At 48.1% G+C, this 20,168-nt stretch overlaps 1 protein-coding gene across 1 annotated transcript; it reads right to left on the bottom strand.

The window, feature by feature from the left end:
- Window positions 1-12,263: 12,263 nt before the first annotated feature.
- Window positions 12,264-18,960, bottom strand: MSX2 (msh homeobox 2). Its single transcript, XM_074883535.1, has 2 exons — window positions 18,001-18,960; window positions 12,264-14,356 (listed from the first exon to the last, which is right to left on the bottom strand). The coding sequence occupies exons 1-2, from the start codon at window positions 18,353-18,355 to the stop codon at window positions 13,932-13,934; spliced, it is 780 nt and encodes a 259-aa protein (XP_074739636.1). The 5' UTR covers window positions 18,356-18,960; the 3' UTR covers window positions 12,264-13,931.
- Between the last annotated feature and the right edge of the window lie 1,208 nt (window positions 18,961-20,168).

Below are 20,168 nucleotides of genomic sequence, written 5' to 3'. Positions count from 1 at the left end.
AGATCATTTGGGGGACAAAGGGAATGGCTGTCTTATTTTATCTGAGCTGACTTCTCATCTGCTACTTGAGCCTCTCTAGTTTTTCTCCTCACTAGGAAACAGCTTGGCTATGGCCATTGCCTGACTGGTGAAGTCAGGGTCAATTTTTTCCATCTGGACTGCATTAAGCGTCTTCCATTTGCTCATCTCCCTCCCCCCAGACCACGCCTGCTCCTCCCTGGCCTCCCTTCTAATGCTGATGTGCTGCCAGGCATGTCCCATTTCACCCACAGCCAAAAGGCAGCTCCAGTAGGATCTCATTAATTCACACTAATGATGGGGAATTTGGCAAATTAGTGAACTGACTTGATTCTGCCATTATTAATAGCTTTGCCATTGACTTCAGGCAGAACCAGATTGAGTCCCTGAATTGATAGCTCTCCTCAGACACTAGAAAGGGATTATGTTTTATGAAATAGAATGATTTTTGTTTGGACGGTTAGAGTTTAGTGTTATGCTGGTGCATACTACAGCAAAAGCAATGAACTCTAACTAATGTGATGGCTCACAACAGCTTTTCAGCTATTAAATCTCTGTAGAAAGGAAATGAAAGCAAAAAGATGAGGTTTTCTTCCCAGTTGGTAGAATGCAGGAACTTGCACACTGAGAGTCACTGTATGTCTGTTTGGCCATCAAAAGGTTTAGCCCAGCAAGGATTTAGCGGATGGGACTCTGCCAGAGATTTCCATGTGACTGGGGTGAATTCCTTATTCTTTTTGTGCCTAAGCTGCCTTCTGGAAAAAGAAGATATTCTTTCTTTCTACTGTGCTCGTCTATGTCACTTGGCTGATAATATCTTAAATCTAGTCCAAAAGAACTCTGTTTGTGGTATAAGGATGCTCTCCGAGCAATAACAAAGAGAGATCAGTGATGCACTGGTCATTTCTATCATCTGTTCTCAGCTGTTACAGGTTATGTCTGAGTTACCAGTCCACCCATAAAACACAGTCACATCAATTCAGGAACTGATGTTACTATACTGGTGTGAGCTTAGCAGCCCCCAGTGACTCTTATGCACTCATGATATCACAAAGAAGCAAGCGCAGTAGCATCAGTTGAAGGTCTGTAGGAGTAAAAATTACTTTGCATTTCTCAAGGTTAATGTATTTTAATTTACAAAGAGCAAAGCAAATATACATACAGGTCTATTCTCTTAAAAGCACCAAAGGAGACAACTAAATTCTCCCTTTGGTGCTTTCCTTCCTAGAGGCAATGCATAATCAACTTCTGGTCTTCTCAACAATTTAAGCTAATAAACCAGACCATGAACTGGAGCAGCTGAAGCAGACACGTTACCTTCTGCCAGCTTTTGTGAGCGGGGCGAGGCAGACAGCTGGAGGCGGTAACGTCTTAAATCACCTCCATCGCACAGAGCCTGGATGCTATCGGGGAGAAGTGAGGGTAGGGTGAGATTAAGACTACAGTGGAAAGAAATCCAATGTTTCTACATCTCTCCAGTAATGGACTTTTTATTTCTTAGGCTTGATCACGTCAGTGGGAACTGGAGCTGGAATCTGCCTTGCTGTTATTCCAGCCACATAAGATGACAAAGAACTGCCTGGTCCCTCAGACAATCAATAAGTAATATCCTCAGAGCTTAGAGGAATACAAGAGCCTTATTCCTCCTAACTTTATTCCAGGAGCAGCAAGGAGGTGGGAACCTAGGCCTGACCTCCTAGAGATCAGAAAGCTAACTCCCAGCTCCCAGAAGTAAATTACATCCCTTAAAGACAGTGGATTGAGATTTCTAAGCAGACATTTTTCTCCTCTATGGCAACATTATCACATGGTGCTTCCCAGTAGCTGCTCTTCTTTATGTTCTTGATGTTCCAGACAGAAAAATGCTTGCTGTGAAATCGCCTTATAGACAGTTTCTTGTCTCCTACAACATACATAATCTTTCAGCCAAAGACTATACTACAGAAAACCAGCGCTTTGCAGATATCATACTCTCAGTTCCCTGTTTAAGATCAAGACTAGAGGGAAGACTGGGCCTTACTTCATCACACATGAACATGTGTGAAGTCCAAGTTAGAACATCCAATACTGATTCTAATATGTTCAGGATTTTTGTTCGTGTGGCTTGGAGGACAGAAATTAGGTATTGAATAAATAGACTGCTTCAGATACTCAGTGGAAATTTTGTGGTTTAAGTTCATTGGTGATTCCACTTCATGCTGTGGGGTTTGATCTTTGGCCTTTGCTGCTCCTTCACAAACTGGTTCCCACTCCAATTTCTGTATGTCCTAGTGAGGCCAGTCCTTGGCTGGCTCCATGTGGAATTTCCGTCTATCTATCTCTTCCCATGCATTGCTTTGCATTTGTAATGCTTTTAGATTATTCCAGTCTTGCATACAACGGACTTTCATGGCATTCCCTGTTTTCATTCCTTCTCCTTCCCTTCCCCCCTCACCTCAAAGAGCAAAAAGTCTTAAAAGAAGGGAAATGGTCAGATCTGGAAAAAAAAAAAAAAAAAGGAAATCTGCCAGAAGGGATTAGCTGGAGTATGCGTAGGCAGCTGTGTGCTCTGGAAGGAATCCGGTCATATTTGTTTTCCCTTGTTCTATTTTTCCTAAGTTTTCCTTTAGTTTATCCCCAATTTAGCTGTGTCTGATGCTAAAGTTAGATTCCATTCAATGAGATTCTTCAAATCTTGAACTCCTGTGGGTGGTGAAATACTTGCTAGCTTGATTGCCTTCCTTAGGTTTCAGAGTTAACAATCCAATGACATAGAGTAAAATAATTCTCTCTCAACAAGGAACCTGGCTTTTCTACAGGCTCAGAAAATCTTTTGTATCTTGTTCACATTATATTAATTTTCAGAACTGTCAGTGCTGGGAGTATTTTCAATGACAACAAAAACATTTGTGCTTTTATTTTTGTAAATGACAGCTCAGATTCTGAGACAGCCATGAGCTGGCAATCTGGCTAGCTGAGCTATTCCAAACTGGCCCAGTTTAACTTGGCATCAGCAAGGAGGAAATGTCTCATTCTGCACTTGGCTTGCCAGGGAAGGTTTCATTGCTTTTGTAGCAGTGTAGAATGACTGGATGCTGCCCTTTGCTGCAGTTATGAATCGTGCTCTCTCTGGACTAGGAAGTCAAGTGTCTCCCATGAATGGGTCTATTTGCCAGTCTACAGTACCACCCACCTTCCTACTGGCATCATCTGCCTAAACCTGGAAGCATGGCAGCACATACCAACCTCGAAAGCCAGCACCATGTAGCATCCAGCTGAGTATTAATTGTATCAAACGTGAATTAATAGAATTGTTTTTCAGGCTAGGCTGAGAGTGCAAGAAGCAAAGATGCCTTCTTACAGGCAAAGTTATTGCTCGAGTTTCATAGTCTAAATAAAACTGTTTGTTCCTTGATCTATTTTACTGCTTTAAAAAAAAATAAATGTTAAGAGCCTGAGGCTCATCAAAGTAGTTGGGAGAATTTTCTTGACAGGATTTGGATTAATCTGTTAAAAACAGTAACATGGTTTTCTACATGACTCTTAAAGAGATAACACAGACAACAATGAGGGCAAAGCCTCTGCTGTACAAACTCATGGACACTCGTTTCCCAATCTCCTAGGCCATTACCAAGCCATGGGCTTCCTCCAAGGCAGCCTGGAGGGGGTTGTTTGTGCAGTTTGCTGCCCTGGATGCTGCTGTTAACCACAGTATGGAAACTGTCTCAGAAGACTCTGCCAGTGCCTAGATCTGCCCTTTGATATTCTGCTGCTCTTCAAGTCAAGGGGCAGTTTGGTCCAGAAAGTGGCAAAGAAAGATGAATACAACCAATAAGTATTTCCTCAAGCAGCAAAACACATGGAGCCTACTTTTTGGTAATTGTGCCTCATAGCTGCTGTCTCTAGGAGCCAAGGTAGAAACTGCTGGGATGTTTGTAATGTTGCGCTCACTCTCATTTAGCTTCTCTGGTGTTTCTTAAGAGTTGAGCTCTGGTTACAGCCTTAGTAGGGATTTAACAGGATCTGTCTCTCTGCTATCCAGCAGTCTATTTTTGCGAAAATCACAGCAACCTGATTATTTCTGAGACCTCTGCCCCCTTGTCAATTTTGATTGGAGTTGGCCCAGGAGTTCAAAAGGCCGTAACAGTTTGATCATATAATCCTGGCTTCCTTAGGAAACCAAGCTAAGGAACAAACAAACAGAAGTCCTTACAGAAATACTCCCTTGACAGTTGAGGGGTTTTTTTAATCAACACCTTGACTTCTATGAAGATTTTTACCTTCACTTCCCACAAAGATTGTCTTACAGATCAACCACCGAATGTGCAGAAGTGACTCTGGAGTGGCACCATTACAGGCAGGTTTGCATTAAGGTTAGTCTGTATCCCAGTGGGAGCCATGGGAAACCAGTACGGGACCCAGGTGTCCTGCCAGCATCACCCCCTACACCTAGTGCAGAAAATGACCACTTGCAGAGTAATTAGCAGACATGATTAACTGGAGCAAAGCTCAGAGTTGAGCTGTTTAGTGGATGGGGCGTGCAGAGGGAGAGAAGTTCCCCAGATGGACAATTCCCTCTGAACTGTCCACCCAGCTCAAATCCTGCCCAGAGCTGCTTGTTGGGTGGTGTAGGGGAACCCGCTCCGCCCGCTGGGACTGGGGCTAAAAACCACCACCTAACCGTGGTCCCAGCTGGTTTCCTGCCCAGCTTAGTGGGGTTGCTTGCCCCAAGGGGTGCAGGGAGCGCTCTGTGTCACCGAGGGCCCCCGATTCAGGCGCTGGGAGCGGAGCTGAGCAAAGCTCTGCAAATCACAAGCGTTGACACATCCATCTCGGAGCAGCGTGACTGCAGAGCAGGAGCGCCTCGCTCGGATTCCTCCAGGTTAGCGGCCAGCTTCTCCCTCCGCTTTCTTTTCCCTTGTTGCTCTTTCCATGAGCCCTGACAGCAGATCTGCTGAAGGGGCAATTTTACAACCTAATCCCAATAAAAGACAGCAGCTGCCGGTGCGGAAACCCTGGACAAGAGCATGCCTGGATGGTCCGAAGTAACATGTTTTGATATTAACTGCAAACCCTTTTTGTATCTGCTGCTTTCAGAGAGTTCTTAAAATAATAATAATGGAATGACAAATATGCCAAAAGCTATTATTTATGCACGTTCAGCGTTATTTGATCTCGGTCAATTACTACTATGTTCCAAGCAAGAGGCTGGAAGTGCAAATCTTCTCCTTTTATTTTTTTTTTTTTTTCTCCTTAAGGCAATCAGGACTAACATTTTCACGTCGTCAAAAGCGATGACGCCTCACTCCACTAGCCAGGACGTTCGAACAGAAAACACGCCTTTAAGGGGAAAGCCGACTCAGTGGCCGCACGCTGCAGTGGATGACACGGGAAAAGAGGGGGGAGAGGGTTTGTCCGCGGAGCGGGACGTGGCGTCGGCGCTGCCCGCAGCAGAGGCCCCGGCACCGCACAGGGCTCCGGGATTTACCGGGCTATAAATAAGCTAAATAGTGATCGGGAACGGCCTCTCGGAAGGCAGCGCCCGCATCTCTCCTTTCCCCAGGCAAAGGGAACAAGAAACAAGATCTCTCTTTTTTATCTTTTCTTTCCTACTTTTTTTTTTTTTTAAACATAACTTTTCCTTCTGTAAGAGGTGTACGTTTAATTATAAAAGGGCCTTTTTCTGTTGTAATCTGTTTCCAGTTCAATTCCTTTGCTGGATAAATCCCTTAAACGTGTTGTCATTCCTTATTTATTGATTGCAGGTATTTGGGGTTTAATTGAGCAAGTCGGTCGTGGCCCAGGGCAGGAGTGGCGCTACATGAGCAATTAAATCTGATTAGCCCGAGCCCTTTAAGCCCCAGCTGGGTGATTGATAACCGAGACCAACATTCTTCAATTGACTCGCTACATCAAAAAGGAGAAAGGCTTAGAGGAGAAACGCATGGGTTCAACATGAAAAATAGCAAAGGAGCCGAGCAGATTAGATTTGCAAAGGAGCTGCACTAACGGCGAAGGGAGCAGGGAGAACAGTCCTGGTCAGCCCATAAAATAAATCCGTAAGTGTCTCCTCCTTTAAAACTCAGCCAAGGCTGATTTTTTTTTTCCTTTTTTTTCCATTTTTTTTTTTTTAAGAGGCTAAAGTGACCCGAGCTGGAGCGAGAATAGGCAAAGGCGGCGGAACTCGGATTTTAACACCCCTCAGCCCTCGGAGCTGAGCTCCATCCATAAAGCTGTCGTCTGTTTGTTAGTATGTTTGTCTGCTCCGTCATTACACTTTTTGCCCGGTAGTTTAAGAAAATAAACTAGCAGGGAGAACAGGAGTGAGTAACCCCCATTTATCAAGCTGATGGATGTCCCGTGTCTTCCTTTAAGGGGGGCAGCAGCCCGGCGCGGGGCGAGGGGTATCCCTGTCCGCAGCATCCTCCTGCCCCTGCAACCGGGGAGGGGGGTTAGTACCCGCCGGGGTAGGGGCCCTGCGGAGCTTTGGGGGACAGGGATACTCCAGGTTCAAGTCATCGCCCTGGGAGAGGTCGCAGCGCTGCTCTTCTCGGCTGCTGCGCTATGAAGATCTAATGAATTAGCCCTGTTAAGTTCTCGGGAGCAGCTACGGAGAAGCACCCCCCCCCCTTCCACCCCAACCCCCAAGACACACACCCACAGCCCGAAGCAGCCCAGTTTTCTGCTTGCCACCAGAAAAGGGGGGGCGCAGGCAGCTCCCGGGTCCGCGGTGCCAGACCTCGGGGATCCCGCCGTACGCACGGAGCCACCGCGCCGGCACCGCCCGCCTCATCCTAAATTACAGCCAAAGCGACTTGACGGGAGAAATCAAAGAGGGCAGGGGGGGAAAACCCTCCGGGGGGGGCGGGGGGCAGCGGGGACCCCGCAGGGCAGCGCCCGGGGCTGGGGCGGGCGCCGCTGCCTCGGTGGGGCGCGGGGTGCCACCCCCGCCGGGGCACCGGGGGGGCTCCGAGGGCGCTCCCCTCCTGCCTGCCGACTTTTCCCTCGGATCAAAACAGCTTGAAAGCAGCAGAAATCATTGGGGAGGGGAGGAGGACGTCAGCAGGAGCTGGACTTCTAAAAACCGTTCCGCCCCATAGGCTTTAATATTAAAAACCCCCTAGGAGTCTCAGACACTGTATTAATTAGTGCAACCACCCATGAAAAGTTGGGTTTGGAACAGCATTCTTTGCCCTGTGTGAAACAGCAACCCTAATAAACAATTGTTAACTTGGCCTATTGCCTCTGGTAAATTACACAGCATTAAAAAATAATGCTTTTCATATTAGGCAGTAATTAAAGGTTGGGACAGCTTTAAAACAAGAGGGGGAGGGGGAGGAATCAAAGAAAATATAAAAATGTTCTTTCAAGAGTTATGGGAGGCTAATAAAGTATGTCTGTTATAGTGCACCACTTTGCCCCCAGCTACAGCCAAACTGGAGCCACTGCAATTGCCTCTCAATAAGATAATGATATTCCTTTCTCTGCTATTAAAAGGCTCCCAGTGCAAACTTAAAATGATTTATTTAATTTAAGAAATTATGAGGTGTAACTTCAAAGCGTAAGCCGTTAGTAATGGAAAACACCAGGTTGTTTAAAATTATAATAATAATTGTTTGGAATACAGTGACATCAAAGTGCTTTCATCACCAAATAAAATATAGCACAGACCCCCAAATCCAGTGGAGTTTATTGAGTAGACATTTTTTGGTGTGTTTTTATTATTTCCTTATCAAGAGACATTATTTTAGCAGCTCCTTTTCTCAGCTTTGATGTTTTGACAGTCTTAAATTAATTTTATTGCATTTTTTTGGCTCGGAGATGGGAGATTATTCTGACTGCTTATTTTTCATTATGACTTTTTTGTTTTCAAGAACCGGTTTGTTATTTAACACAGCACCTTGATAAGCGCAGTTGAAATGAATTGGCCATTACAGGTCATTAAAAAGCAAAGAATTCTGTTTTCAAGCAATCCATTACACGTCTGGGAAAATATTCCTACTTAAAACAAACTTTGAGTTGAACGCTGGCATAATCAGTTTAATAAAACGGGTAGCGCATACTTTTAAGGAACATGTTTTTTTCTTTACGAGATTCTTGCTTATTCAAAACACAGCAATCTAAGAAATACATATACAGAACATTTTGCCAAAAAAGACCTGCCTTTACAGTAAGAATATCACAGAATGTTTTTAATTTCCTTGAACAGTGTTATAAAACATTCAGCGTACATACATTGCTTGAAACTTTCCCTTCCCAAGCAAAGCAGAATTATTCCAATCCCCTTAAAAAAAAAAAAAAAAAAAAAAAAAAAAAAAAAAAAAGGTAGCATTTTAAAATATACTGCAGTTGCAGCTTTATAGACCGGTATTTCCACTAAAACAGCAGGGACAGAATTGCTCTGGTGTTAAAAGACTGAAATATAATGGATGGAAAGATTTTTATTCCTTTCGTGCAACTAGTTGGAAACTGCTGGTAGCACCCGCCAAACGCCGTATGGATTACGGTGGGAAACACACACCGAGGGACTAAGGGAGTCAAACCAAACCAAAAAAACCTCAACAACAAAAGAAAAAGACCCCAAAGTCACCCCCTCTCCACGGTGGTGTCCGGCACCGAAAAGGAGCGTGAACCGTGTAGCGGCTCGTCCCTGGGTTTCCCAGTGCGGGGATGAGCTCTGCCCTTTCCCTGAGACCCCTAATGCTTTTCCTTGGAAAAATACCCCCGCCCCCGCTCTGGAAACGAAAAAAGTCGGGACAACCGCTTCGGTTTTATTTTGCGAGAGAGACATCCCACGCAAAGAATATGGGCACTGCCAAAAGTAGGTTAACTTCGAGAAATGACCCCTGGAAAAGGCTTTTTTAAATCTCCGTGATGGTTATTGATCCTAGGCACGAGGGAAATACAGTCACGCTGGAGGGAGTGTCGAGTTTTGTTTGTTTGTGGAGAATTTTTTTTTGTTCCGTTTAACGATTTTTTAATTTTATTTTTTTTTTACTAAAGAGATACACGTTAGTCTGCGAGGATACTAAACCGGGGATAAATAGAGAGGGGAAATATACTTTAGAGAAAACAAAATGATAACTTCCCTATCTGAACAGCCCTGGGGGCGGTGGGAACTGGATCCACCGCAGCTGCTCCGCGGACTCTCTGGCTACTTGCGCGGGAGCTGCGCGCAGCCGGGGGGCGAGCGCGTGGCTTGGAGCCTCCTTCCGCAGCCGCGGGGGCGGCACGGGGGGACCGGGGAGGTGGGCGGATGGGTCGTCCTTTGTCACCCACCCCGTCCTGCCCTCCGTGGTCTCCCCTCCTCCTGCCGTGCGTGCCCAGCACTCACCCCCCAAAAAACCTGCCCCAGGTGTGCGCAAAGCGGGCGTTGGGGTGCCTATGGCGTTTGTGTGGCGGGACGCCCAGGCACCGTATGGAGATCTGCAATGTACAGCTCACCGCGGTGGAGATGCGTGTGCGCGCACACACGCGCGCGTACCTGCACGGTGCGTGTCTGCGTGTGACTCCCCGGTGCGCGGGTGCCCGCGCCGGGAAGACCGTGGAGGGGGGGCTGGGAGCCGGGGGAGGGATGCAGGACGCCGCTTGCCACCCAAATCTGCCCGGCCTGGAGGTTAGCTGAGCCCCCCGGACCGCCCCCCACCCCCCCCGGGATCCGCGGAGCAGGTGTCCGCTCCTGCGCGGACTCCCCGCGGCGCGGAGCCTCTCCCGGTGCCGGGACCCGGTGCCCGGCCGGGAGCGGTTCCCTCCCCGGCGATCCGGCCCTGGAGGCCGGCGAGGGGTCGGGTCCTCCCGGGTCGCCGCCGCCCCGCTGAGCTGGGTGCCCGCTGTCCGCGGCCGCGCAGCCAGCGAGGCTCCCGGCGGAGATCAAACCCCGGCGCTTTCGGGCACGCCGGCTCCCAGACGCGCCGCAGCCAGCGAGTTTTCCTCCTTTCCCATAAAATGCAGGAATTCCGGGCTTTGACAAGGCAACGTGACAACATGAAATGCAGGCTCCGAGCGCCCGTGGCTTTAGGTAATGAACGCTTGGCCGTAGCGAGTCAGCAAGCCCATTCCTAACTGTTTATGTCAACAAATCCCTACCTCGTGAATTAAGGTCCCGGGAGAGCTGCGCTGTACCCGGCTGGCCTGAGCCGCCGTTCAGCAAGTCGGGATTTTAAGGATCGGGATAATTTATCGCGTTGTTTTTAATGTTTATTATTTATTGCTCTAATTATTTTTCACTTTCTATTGGAAATTTAAAATATATAGATGTACCTGGAACAGATGCCAACTCCTTTCAGTCTCACTCAACTTCTAATCATCGCATCTGCTTTGTGTCAGAAAATACTTTGGGAACAATTTAACTTTGCATTAAAATAACTAATTAAAGCCACACCTCCACAGCCTCTTGCGAAAGTGGAGGAGGAATTTCAGTAAGTGCATCGCTTTTAATGGTAGCATTCTGATTTCCCTGCCTTGCTGTAATTTATTCAGTTACAGATCTGCCTGCGGGGCAGCTCCCATTAGGCCGATGATGAAGTCTCATGAGTAAAGCTTGACACCTCCCTCCTAATAAAATATAATACTCAATTAACTCGGCCTTTCTGAAGGCTTTAATTGGAACAAGTTAATAATGGGCGCAGGGTGAATTGTCATGCCATCCGCAAGCTCGGGGAAGGTGTCACGGATCCGTCCTGCCTTTCCCATAGCAGAGGTTGTAACCGAGATTTGGAAGCTTTTCCTTCAACACCCTTGTGTTCTGCAATAAATCTGTATCCATTTAAGGATCTATCATAACACACACAAAGCTCCTGCGCTCAAAGAATTTCCAGCGAAAAGATTTAGATGTAATCCCTGACACAGCTGATTTATACTGAAGGTTAAAAAATACCGCTGGTTTATTTATAACCGGCCCAGCCCAGCTAAGAAAGCACTCGGGACAATCGGACGGGGAAGGATAGGGGTGAGGGGGGCTTCACCCTGCCTTGGAGTTAGAGGGGGCAATACTTCAGAAGGAGGGAGCCCGAGAAAGAAGCGGTTGTCTCCGGTTTTTATGCGGCAGTAAATGCTAATTTGAAAAGTCTGCATGGAGATTAGATTCCCCCAGCTTTGTTCCCTACAGTTGCGAAGCGGGAAGGTTAACAGGGTGTTGGTTTGTTTTTTTTTTTTTTTTTTCTCCGGAGCCGGGAGGGGGGTGAGCAGGGCAGGATCCGCGATGCCCGGAGTTCCCTGAGCCGCTAACCCAGCCCGCAGCCCCCTCCTCACAGCCCAGCTCGGGAAGTGGGTCCTGTGTCCCGTCCCCCCCTTTTCCTTCTCGCACAGCAAAGGCCCGATCTGGCAGGGTGCTGGGCGCCGCTTTCCCGGTCCGGAGGTCGGGCGGGGATGGTGCGGGGGGGGGGCCTCTGCCCGCCGGGAGAGCTGCAAGGCCGGAGCAGAGGACGGCTCTCCTCTGCGCAGCTGGGAGCGTGGCCGGGTTAAATCGCCCGGCTCTTTCAACAGAGGCAAATACGCCTTCTTCTCCAGCTGGGATCCCAAAGGTCACTCCTAATCCGAATAAGCCTCCTACAACAAAATTTACATTGGGCCAGCATGGGCCTTGGGTGTAATATGGTAAACTACCCCTGACCTCCCGGGTACCCCTCTTATCTGAGCAAATCCAAGCTTCCCTCGCCAGAAAGGCCAGCAGGGGTGAGGGGGGGAGTCCAGCATCTCTTCTTCTTCTCCCAGCAGCACAGGAGCATGTCCCTTGAGGGAGGCTGCCCTGAAAACTCTGGGACAGTCTGACGACATATGGGAGCTCTGAGATGCAACTGTACTGAAGTATTGCAGGGTCCCTGCCAGGTCTTACCTGGGCAAAATTACCCTCAACTACCACAGGGGTCGAGACTAGTCTCCCAGTAAAGCACAGATTTGAGGTCAATGGAAAGGCGAGTCGGAGGGAGAGTCCTGAGCACCAGAGAAAGGCACGAGCTAAGAAAAGTGATGGAAACATCACCAGAGTATGATGTTGTAAAGAACAGAGGCGCCTAAAAGCGGTTGTTAAAAACAAGGAAACCTCATAAAAGGTTTGGCTTTCGACTTTGAATTGTTGACTTGCAATTCACCTTCATGTGCTGCAAATTTGGCTTTAATTCAGATTCAGAAAGGGGAAATAATCATAAAGGCAACCCAAACATTCCTTTGAACTTGACCCAGCAGTGCAAAACACACACAGAGAGAAATTACTTTTTAAAGAACTCCAAACACTCACAGACCCACACGCGATTAAACATGTTTTTTCTTTTTTAATTTAATTCGAAATAAGAGATAAGAAATAATAAATCTTCAATAAAATATATAAAATTGTACAAGGCATCCCTTTCAAAGGGACTTTCCTATAATGGAAGATTGGGGGTGAGGGAAGGGAGAAGGGAAGTTCATCTATAGTGGGTCCCAGGTGGCGACAGTGCCTGGGTCAAAACAAACCAAAACCAGCAAAACCTCGTGGCTTTTTTTTTTTCCTTTTCGTTTTTCTGCTTTTTTGTTTGTTTCTTTCTTTCTTTTTTTTTTTTTTTTTCTTCCACAACAACACACTAAGAAAATAAATCCAGGAGAAGCTCTGCCTTCAGTGCTCCACAGCCTTTGGAGTAACTTTCTCACAAAGTTTAGCAAGAGTAATACACATAATACAATAGTTATAAGGAGAAGCCTGGGGAAGATATTGCCAGCACTTGGGGAGCTCCCACGGGGACAGACAGGTTACGCAGTCTCTTGGCACCCCACCGTCCTCCTAGTAGGGTTGTTTGTTTTTTTGTGATACCTGGATCTCTCTTAAGGCCTTGAAGCATGAGTCACTTGTATTGGCATCCTTAGCAAGGGAAGGAGAGGAAGACTCAAGGGGTTCTTCTATTTAATACAGACTGCTGCAGATACTAATAAAAAACCCCAAACATCTCCCAGAAGTGTTCAACAATCCTTTGCTCACCACCACTGTGGAAACAACCGTCTTGTTTCCCCAGAAAGCTTCCTTCCCTCTCTCCTGGTTTTCAAAGAGCATTGCAGAGCCAAGATTACCTGGTTGTAGCCAAAAATTTCTAAGCATGCCAATAGGAAGAGATAAAGACCAGACTGCCTAATCACCCTCCCTTGCACTTTACCTCCCCTCACAGTGCTTTACAAACGCTGAAGCTATTTATACAAATAAAGGCATTACAGGAGCCAATGGTGGATGAAGCTGTGCTCTACATTTAGGGGCCCTGATGCTCATCTTGTTGCAAACATCTGTCAAGGTTCGGGATGCAAACATTTTCCCTACCCCCAGAAATGCAGGAACTTGCTGGCTCTGAACTTCACTCAGACTCTACTGGGTCTAGTTTCTATTTACACGGTGTCTCTAGCTAAGGGCTCTGCTTTCTTAAAAAAAAAAAAAAAAAACCAAAACAAAAAAAACAAAAAAAACCAACCAAAAACCACCCAAACAACAAAACTTTGATTATACCTTTTTATTTCCCTCCCCCCTGCCCCCATATTAAGTGATGGCAACTCAGAGTGTGGGTTTAGGGCATGCACCCCTCTTACTTTAAACATGCGTTTGGCCCCATCAGGAAGGCATTGGGAAATCTCTGCCTCCAGAAGATGAGATTGCTTTTCCACCCGTTCTTTTTTATTCTAGTTTTACGTGCACTGTATAAAACCCCTACATTTGCTCAAATGTTTTTTATTTTTTTGTTTGTTTTTACTTTTTTTTTCTTTGAGGATCAGACTCTGAGTGCTCAGAGCACTCTCAGAAGACACCCAACCCGTAGCATACAGGATGCCTTGCTTTGCTAATGCAAACTCCTGTACGCTCAGGATGGCGGATAGAAGTGTGCAGAAAGAACGGCCAGTACTGGTTGGGGTACTGCCTTCTCAGGGTTGGACACGATCCACCAGGAAGTCTCTCTCACTGTCACTTTGTCTTTCTGATCTTCTTAGGATAAGTGGTACATGCTATATCCAACGGGAGTAGCATAGAGTCCAACGGGCGGGATAGGAAGGACAGGTCTGTGAAAGGGGTAGGAAGTTCCATACAGTGAGGCAGCCTGGATGGGAGAGTTGATGGGGAAAGGGAGGCTGAACCCCGACGGCAACATGGGCTTCGCTGCCATTTTGAGCTTCTCTAGCTCAGCCTCCTGCAGTCTCTTGGCCTTGGCCCTCCGATTCTGGAACCAGATTTTGACCTGGGTCTCTGTGAGGTTGAGGGAGCTGGAGAATTCGGCTCTCTCGGCGATGGACAGATACTGCTTCTGGCGGAACTTGCGCTCCAGAGCCAGCAGCTGGGAAGTGGTGAATGGGGTTCGGGGCTTCCTATTCGTCTTGTGCTTCCTCAGGGTGCAGGCTGTGGGGCTCAGGTGTCCTGCAAGGAAGGGAAAGGCCGGTTATCACAAAAGCAGGGAGACCTGGGTGCTCTGAAGAGATGTCGCACTTGAGAAGGCTGGGGTGGGAAGGGAGCGTCCTGCCAGGTGATACTCTCAAAACGGGACACTTTTTGCAAGTAGCTCTGAAAATATTTTTCTGGCCCAACTTATGTTCACAGGACTTCGGCAGATGGCTGGGGAAGTGAAATTTTGCCTCTGATTTGGAAAGGACAGTTTGTAGGCAAACAGGGCACATAGGATTTGCAGATACACATGCAGCAGATGGCTTTAGGAGTTACATCATAGGGGTCTAGAGCACACAAAATAGCTGTCTTGGTAGCTGCAGAACTGGAGGAGTAAGTCCAGCAAAGCACAGGACAAACATATATGCAAAAGCAGAAGATTCATAAAAGAACAGTGGTGCAAGAACCAAGCCCAGCACAGTCCCGCTCCAGGATTTCTCCACCAAGAGCAACAAGTCAACCCTATCTTTTTTCTGACAGCTGAAGAAGTGGGTCTGATAATTTTTATGGTTTAGATAACTGGGAATTTTTCTTGCAATTTCTTCTTTGAGAACAAGTTTTTCCTCTGCTTAATAACTTTTCAAGGAGTATTTTCTGTTTTTCAACAAGTATCAGAAAAAGAAGAAAGGAGCACACTTTTCATTCAACATTTAACTTTTATGACGTTTGCCAATTAAAAAAAGAAACCCACAAAGCTGCAGCATCTGTAGCCAATACAAGTCAGGAAATCTACTACCTTTTGTGCTTGCCTTATAACCCCAACCAGGTTAGGCACACGTGCCCAGGATGGCACATGGCTGACTTGTCTTTAGATTCATTTTGCATTTCGCTAATAATTTTGCAATCTAAAGAATGATTAAAAAGCATGCAGCTGACTTCAAAAGCTTAGCAATTTGGCTATGTTTTGGATCACTCCCGGGGCATATGACAAGCCACCCTGGCTCCCCAGCTTGATGCAGAAAATGACACACAGTCTGTTCTGAAGAGGCTGCTAAATTTTGTACATGCTGTAGAGTCTAGTTCAAACTCTTGTCAGTACTTGCACGTCCTGTTTTCTGGACCCCTCTCACTTTCCTCTTTTATTTTTAAAAATAAACTGGACCACGAGGCTGTTTAAGTGCATAACATGCAATTAAAAAAATCCCACGAGGAAAGTGTTCGAAAGTTCAGAAAGGGATGGGAGAGAACAGCTACAGCGAAAAAAGTTAAGTTTCTCTTCTTACTCTTCTTCTAGACACTGAAAGCAAAAAATAAAGCCCTCTTAGACTTGTCAAATACCATCTTATGATCACACGAGGGCATTTTAATAATTAAGGTGCTCACCGTGACAGTTGGTTCACTCCTAAAACTACACTAAATTCAAACTACACTAAATCGACCCTAAATTCACTACCGGTCACACCACTACCTCACTCCGTCTTTCAAAGGCAACCTGTTTCTTGAAGTGGAGCTCTCCGAAGACCCACCTAAGGGGGGGTCCTACTAGGAGGGATGGGGTTCACAAGGGCGATGGTCACTCTGGGGATCCCCCCCTTCCCAGCGCCTTCCCGGCTGTCGGCTTAGCCCGACCCGTCCCGACTTCTGCTATGCACGGGGGAAACCGCAAAAACATGCTTTTAAATTAAATCCCGGACAAATATTTTCCCAGGAATACACTCAAGCGTTCATGAGCTTCTTCCCTCCCCATCCCCCAAGCGACTGCCAGACTCTGATAAGCAGCAGGGACCGTCGCCACCGCAGACCCTGTAACTGCGTTTGTGCCCTGCCAGTCCTCAAGCACTCTCTGCAATTATTTGTTTCGCTGTTTTATTTCTGTTTATCCTCCGTTTTCTGGCCAACGTCGGCCAAAAATCATCACTTGGAGACGGTTCCCTTTCCATGTTGCTCAAAAATCTAACTTTTACAGCTCTTTCCCCGGTTCATCCCACCCGTCATATGAATAACAATAAACCGAGGGGTTGCTTCTAATGTCAAAACCCTCCACGGACAGACGGGCTTTTTGCGGGAGAAGCGGTCATTGCCGCTTGCTGTCACACCAGCTCCGAGGGGGCCGAGCACCGGGAGGTGGGAAATCAGGAAAATGATCGAGGCCGAAGGACCTTCCCTTCCCCGATCATCATTTTTCTTCCCAAATCCCGCTGAAATCACCGGACCTGAACTCTCGAGCTACTGAAGTTCTTTACAAAGCTATTTTGCAGATCTCGCGAAACACCGATTTTAATAAAGGGAGGATTTTCGAAGGGAAAAAAAACCGGTATGGGGAGAAGATTAGGCCTTGTCTAAGTCTGGGGTTTAGGGCAGCTTTAGAGAAGGGGGTCCGGGTAGGAGCACACTCCTCTCTTCATGCTTTTCCAGGATACTTGAGCATACATGAAAATCGCAAACAGAAGCTGCGCAGGGAGTGACATGGGTGAGCTGCTTTCCTCCCGGTGCTTCTCCCAGCACGTTAGAAATCAAATTAATTCGGGGTAATCGCAAACGAAAGGAAGCGGTTGAAAGCCAAATCGAAGCGATTGTCAAAAAAAAAAAAAAAAAAAAAAAAAAAGGAACTGTAATAGCACTAAACTTCCTTCTTGCAATATTAGGTTATAGGAGCAAATTCTGCGAGACTGCCCGGCTCAACAGTTCGCGTCTGTAAAGTCACTAATTTAAATAAAGCAGAGCATTTAATTTACATCAGGCAAGTTAGGGATGCGTGGAGGAGAGCGGATCGATCTGCTAATACAGGTGTACAGCCGCCAAGGCTCTTGGCGATGGGAAGGCGGAAAGCCTAGAGCTGCCCGGCTACGCTTTTCACCTTTTCCTGAAGGTAGTTTGGGGCTTTTATTTTTTTAAAAGCAATTGGTTTTTTTTTTTCTTTTTGTAAAAGCGATCTCACCGAAAGCGAAATGCAGTTCAGAGCAGACACAGCAGCGCGGCTCGAACGGGGTTTAAGAAGTGACCTGTCACCTCCGGATCGCGTGTCCCTAAGGCTGTGGGGACGGTGCCGGGAGAGATCGCAGGGGCTGAAAGGGTCAGGGCCAGCTCGGGGAATTTTGACAGGCTGCATGCAGCGAGGGAGGGAGAAACAAACCCCCTGCCAGGAGGGACCGCGGCGGCAGTCAGCGCGCAGAAAGAGCGCAAGGCTGGAAGGGACAATTCCCGAGTTTAAGGGATTGCTCTGCAACGTCTGGGGTAAGGGAGAAGGAAACAAGGAGAATTTCCAGTTCTCGTGGCAACGGGATAACATAAGTGGACGAATTGGCAGCCGGAGAGCCATGTGTCGGGAAAAGGAGCCAGTCCGCGGTAGTCCCTGATCTTTCTATGGTTTTAAAAGCATTATATATTTATATACACACGTATAATAATATATATAAATATAGAACTGTATAAATATATATATGAAGAAATATGTAACATACATATAAAAATCACACACGTAGATATAAGTACATATATAAAATATAACATATATATGTATATATCTAGGGTGCTCCTGTGCATCTCGGCGCCCGGGGGACAGCGCAGCTCAGGGGCCCGCCTGCCCACGGTGCCCGCCTGTCCTCGCTCCCCGTCCGCCAGCGGCTCCCGCGCAGCCCCCGCGCAGCCCCGCGCAGCCCCCCGCCTCCCCGGCCACTCACTTGGCGGAGGGGAATATCTCCCGGCCTCTTGGATCCAGGACGTGCCGTCCTCCGAGTTCTCCGATTTGACCGAGGCGGTGTCGAAGGTTTTTGTAAGCGCCCCGGGGGGGCTGTGCGCGTCCCGGGAGCCGTGGCCCGGCAGCAGCAGGTTCCTGGAGGTGCCCACGCCCGCCCCGTCGGCGCTGCCCCCCGCCGCGGCCAGCGGCAGCTCTTTAGGGGGTTTCTTGTCGGACATGAGGGCTTCCACGCTGAACGGCAAGCTGGACACCTTGACTTTGTGGTGCTCCTCGGCGCTGGCCGCCGGGCCCTCCTCGTCGGAGGAGAAAACCTCCTTCGCCTTAGAAGGAGAAGCCATCACGGGTGCGGAGGGAGGCTGGAGCGGGGCCGCCCGGGGAGCTTCGCTGCGCCTCTGCCCGGCCCTGCGCGGGGACTGCGCGAGTGAGGCGCTGCGGTGCCGCCCCCCTTTTTTCCCCCCTCTGGGGGCTCCCCGGCTCTTTCCTCCTTTGGGAAGTGGAGTAAACGCCCCGCGGGCCAATCAGAGCCCGCGCTGGGGCCTGACGTCGCGGGGTGACTCATGCCATTGGCTCGGGAGCGGGAGGGCGGGTAGAAACCTTTTTTTTTTCTTTTTTTTTTTCAGGGCTTATTTGTTTGGGGTGTTCCCCCTCCCCCCGTCCCCTCCGAAATGAATTAGGAGTTAATGACACGGGCAGCCAGCGGAGCTGTGCTATTAAGGAGCCGTCCAGGACTATAATCATACCAAAGCAAGAAAAAAAGCCGCCGGGGTAATTAAGGCTGATGATTAGGCGAAGAGGAAACTTTAGAAGATCGCGGCTCTGCCTCCTCCCGCCGCCGGCCCGGCTCCTCCCGGCCCCCCCAGCCGCGGCCCCGCCGCCCCGTCGGGTACCGCCGCGCCCCAGCCTCGCCGGCCCTCCCGGCCCGGGGTCTGCCCGGCCCCCGGCCCTGTCCCCTAAAAACGAGGTGTTTTTCCGAGAACAGGGGGGTAGGGAGTGCGGAACGCTGGACCCCTGGTCAGAGAAACGCCCTCGCGGAGAAACGCGGGCGCTTATTCCGCGCCGCTCATTTTTCATCCGAAAAGGGTTTTTTTGTTTGCATTTCCTCAGCAGCAGGACCGAAGTCGGGCAAAACCACTCTGCAGAGATCTGTAATTATTATTTTTTTCCAGCGTCAATTACACACGTGATGAATAGATGAGCTTTAATAAATTAGGGGCATGCAGCCCTTAATTAAGAGGCATATCAAACCAGTACTATGAAAGCAATTCTGTCACTTTTTCACTTCCTACCAGTGGTATGAATAAGGAGTATCCTTTAAAAAGTGTTTCTAATTACCGCGTGGATAAAAGCAAATACATATTGTTCTTTTCATAATTATTTTAATCTTACACCAGGCATTATTTCATGCTGTGCCCACAACTTTCTCTGTTGTTTGTTTGGCGGGTTTTTTTGGGTTTTTTTTTGGTTTTTTTGGTTTTTTTTTTAAAAAAACGTCCAGGAAACATAGAGTTTGGGAGCCGGTTTGGTGTTATAATTTATAACTGAGGCTCTAAAACTAAAATACTCTGGGAAGGCAGCTGTGCATCTGCCCAGGTCTGGGGTTGTGTGCCACAGCTTTTCGCCCCAAGCCCTGACTTCAGGCGCGGCTCAAAGCTGCATGCTCAGTCCTGGGTGGCTGCAGGACTCTGCTCCCTGCACAGTTTTGGTTATATCCCTTCCACAAAATATGCAGGATTTCACTAGCTCATCTTGTGCTCGATTTGGACTTCTGATTTTCCTGACGGCCCATGCATCAGACTTGGAAGTCCCCAGTCCTGCTAACACAAATCATGACTTCCCACTCCCTCTGTAGCCTGGGTGACTATACCTTTTACTAGAGGACAGTTTGGGAGCTGATTCTGGGAGAAAAACTGGTCCAGTGCGGATTTTCTTTGGGCCGTGCTCCTCTGCCCAGGCCAGGCCAGAGAGCATCTCGAGGAGGGGGCTGTATTGAGTAGCCTGTGCTGGGCCCAGGGGTCCCCCTGACCCGTTACAGCCTTGGTCATCAAACCCCCTGGTCAGCCAACAAGTACCTGAGTCAGCCCAACCCTGACAGCATCTCCCCTGGTGCCATGGATGGCAAATTGGGTCTGGGGCATGTGATTGCTGTGTGGG

This window comes from Strix uralensis, chromosome 14 (assembly GCF_047716275.1).
Source record: "Strix uralensis isolate ZFMK-TIS-50842 chromosome 14, bStrUra1, whole genome shotgun sequence".
Classification (NCBI taxonomy): domain Eukaryota; kingdom Metazoa; phylum Chordata; class Aves; order Strigiformes; family Strigidae; genus Strix; species Strix uralensis.
Note: the sequence above shows the minus strand (reverse complement) of the source record. Positions and strands in the feature narration are given on the sequence as shown.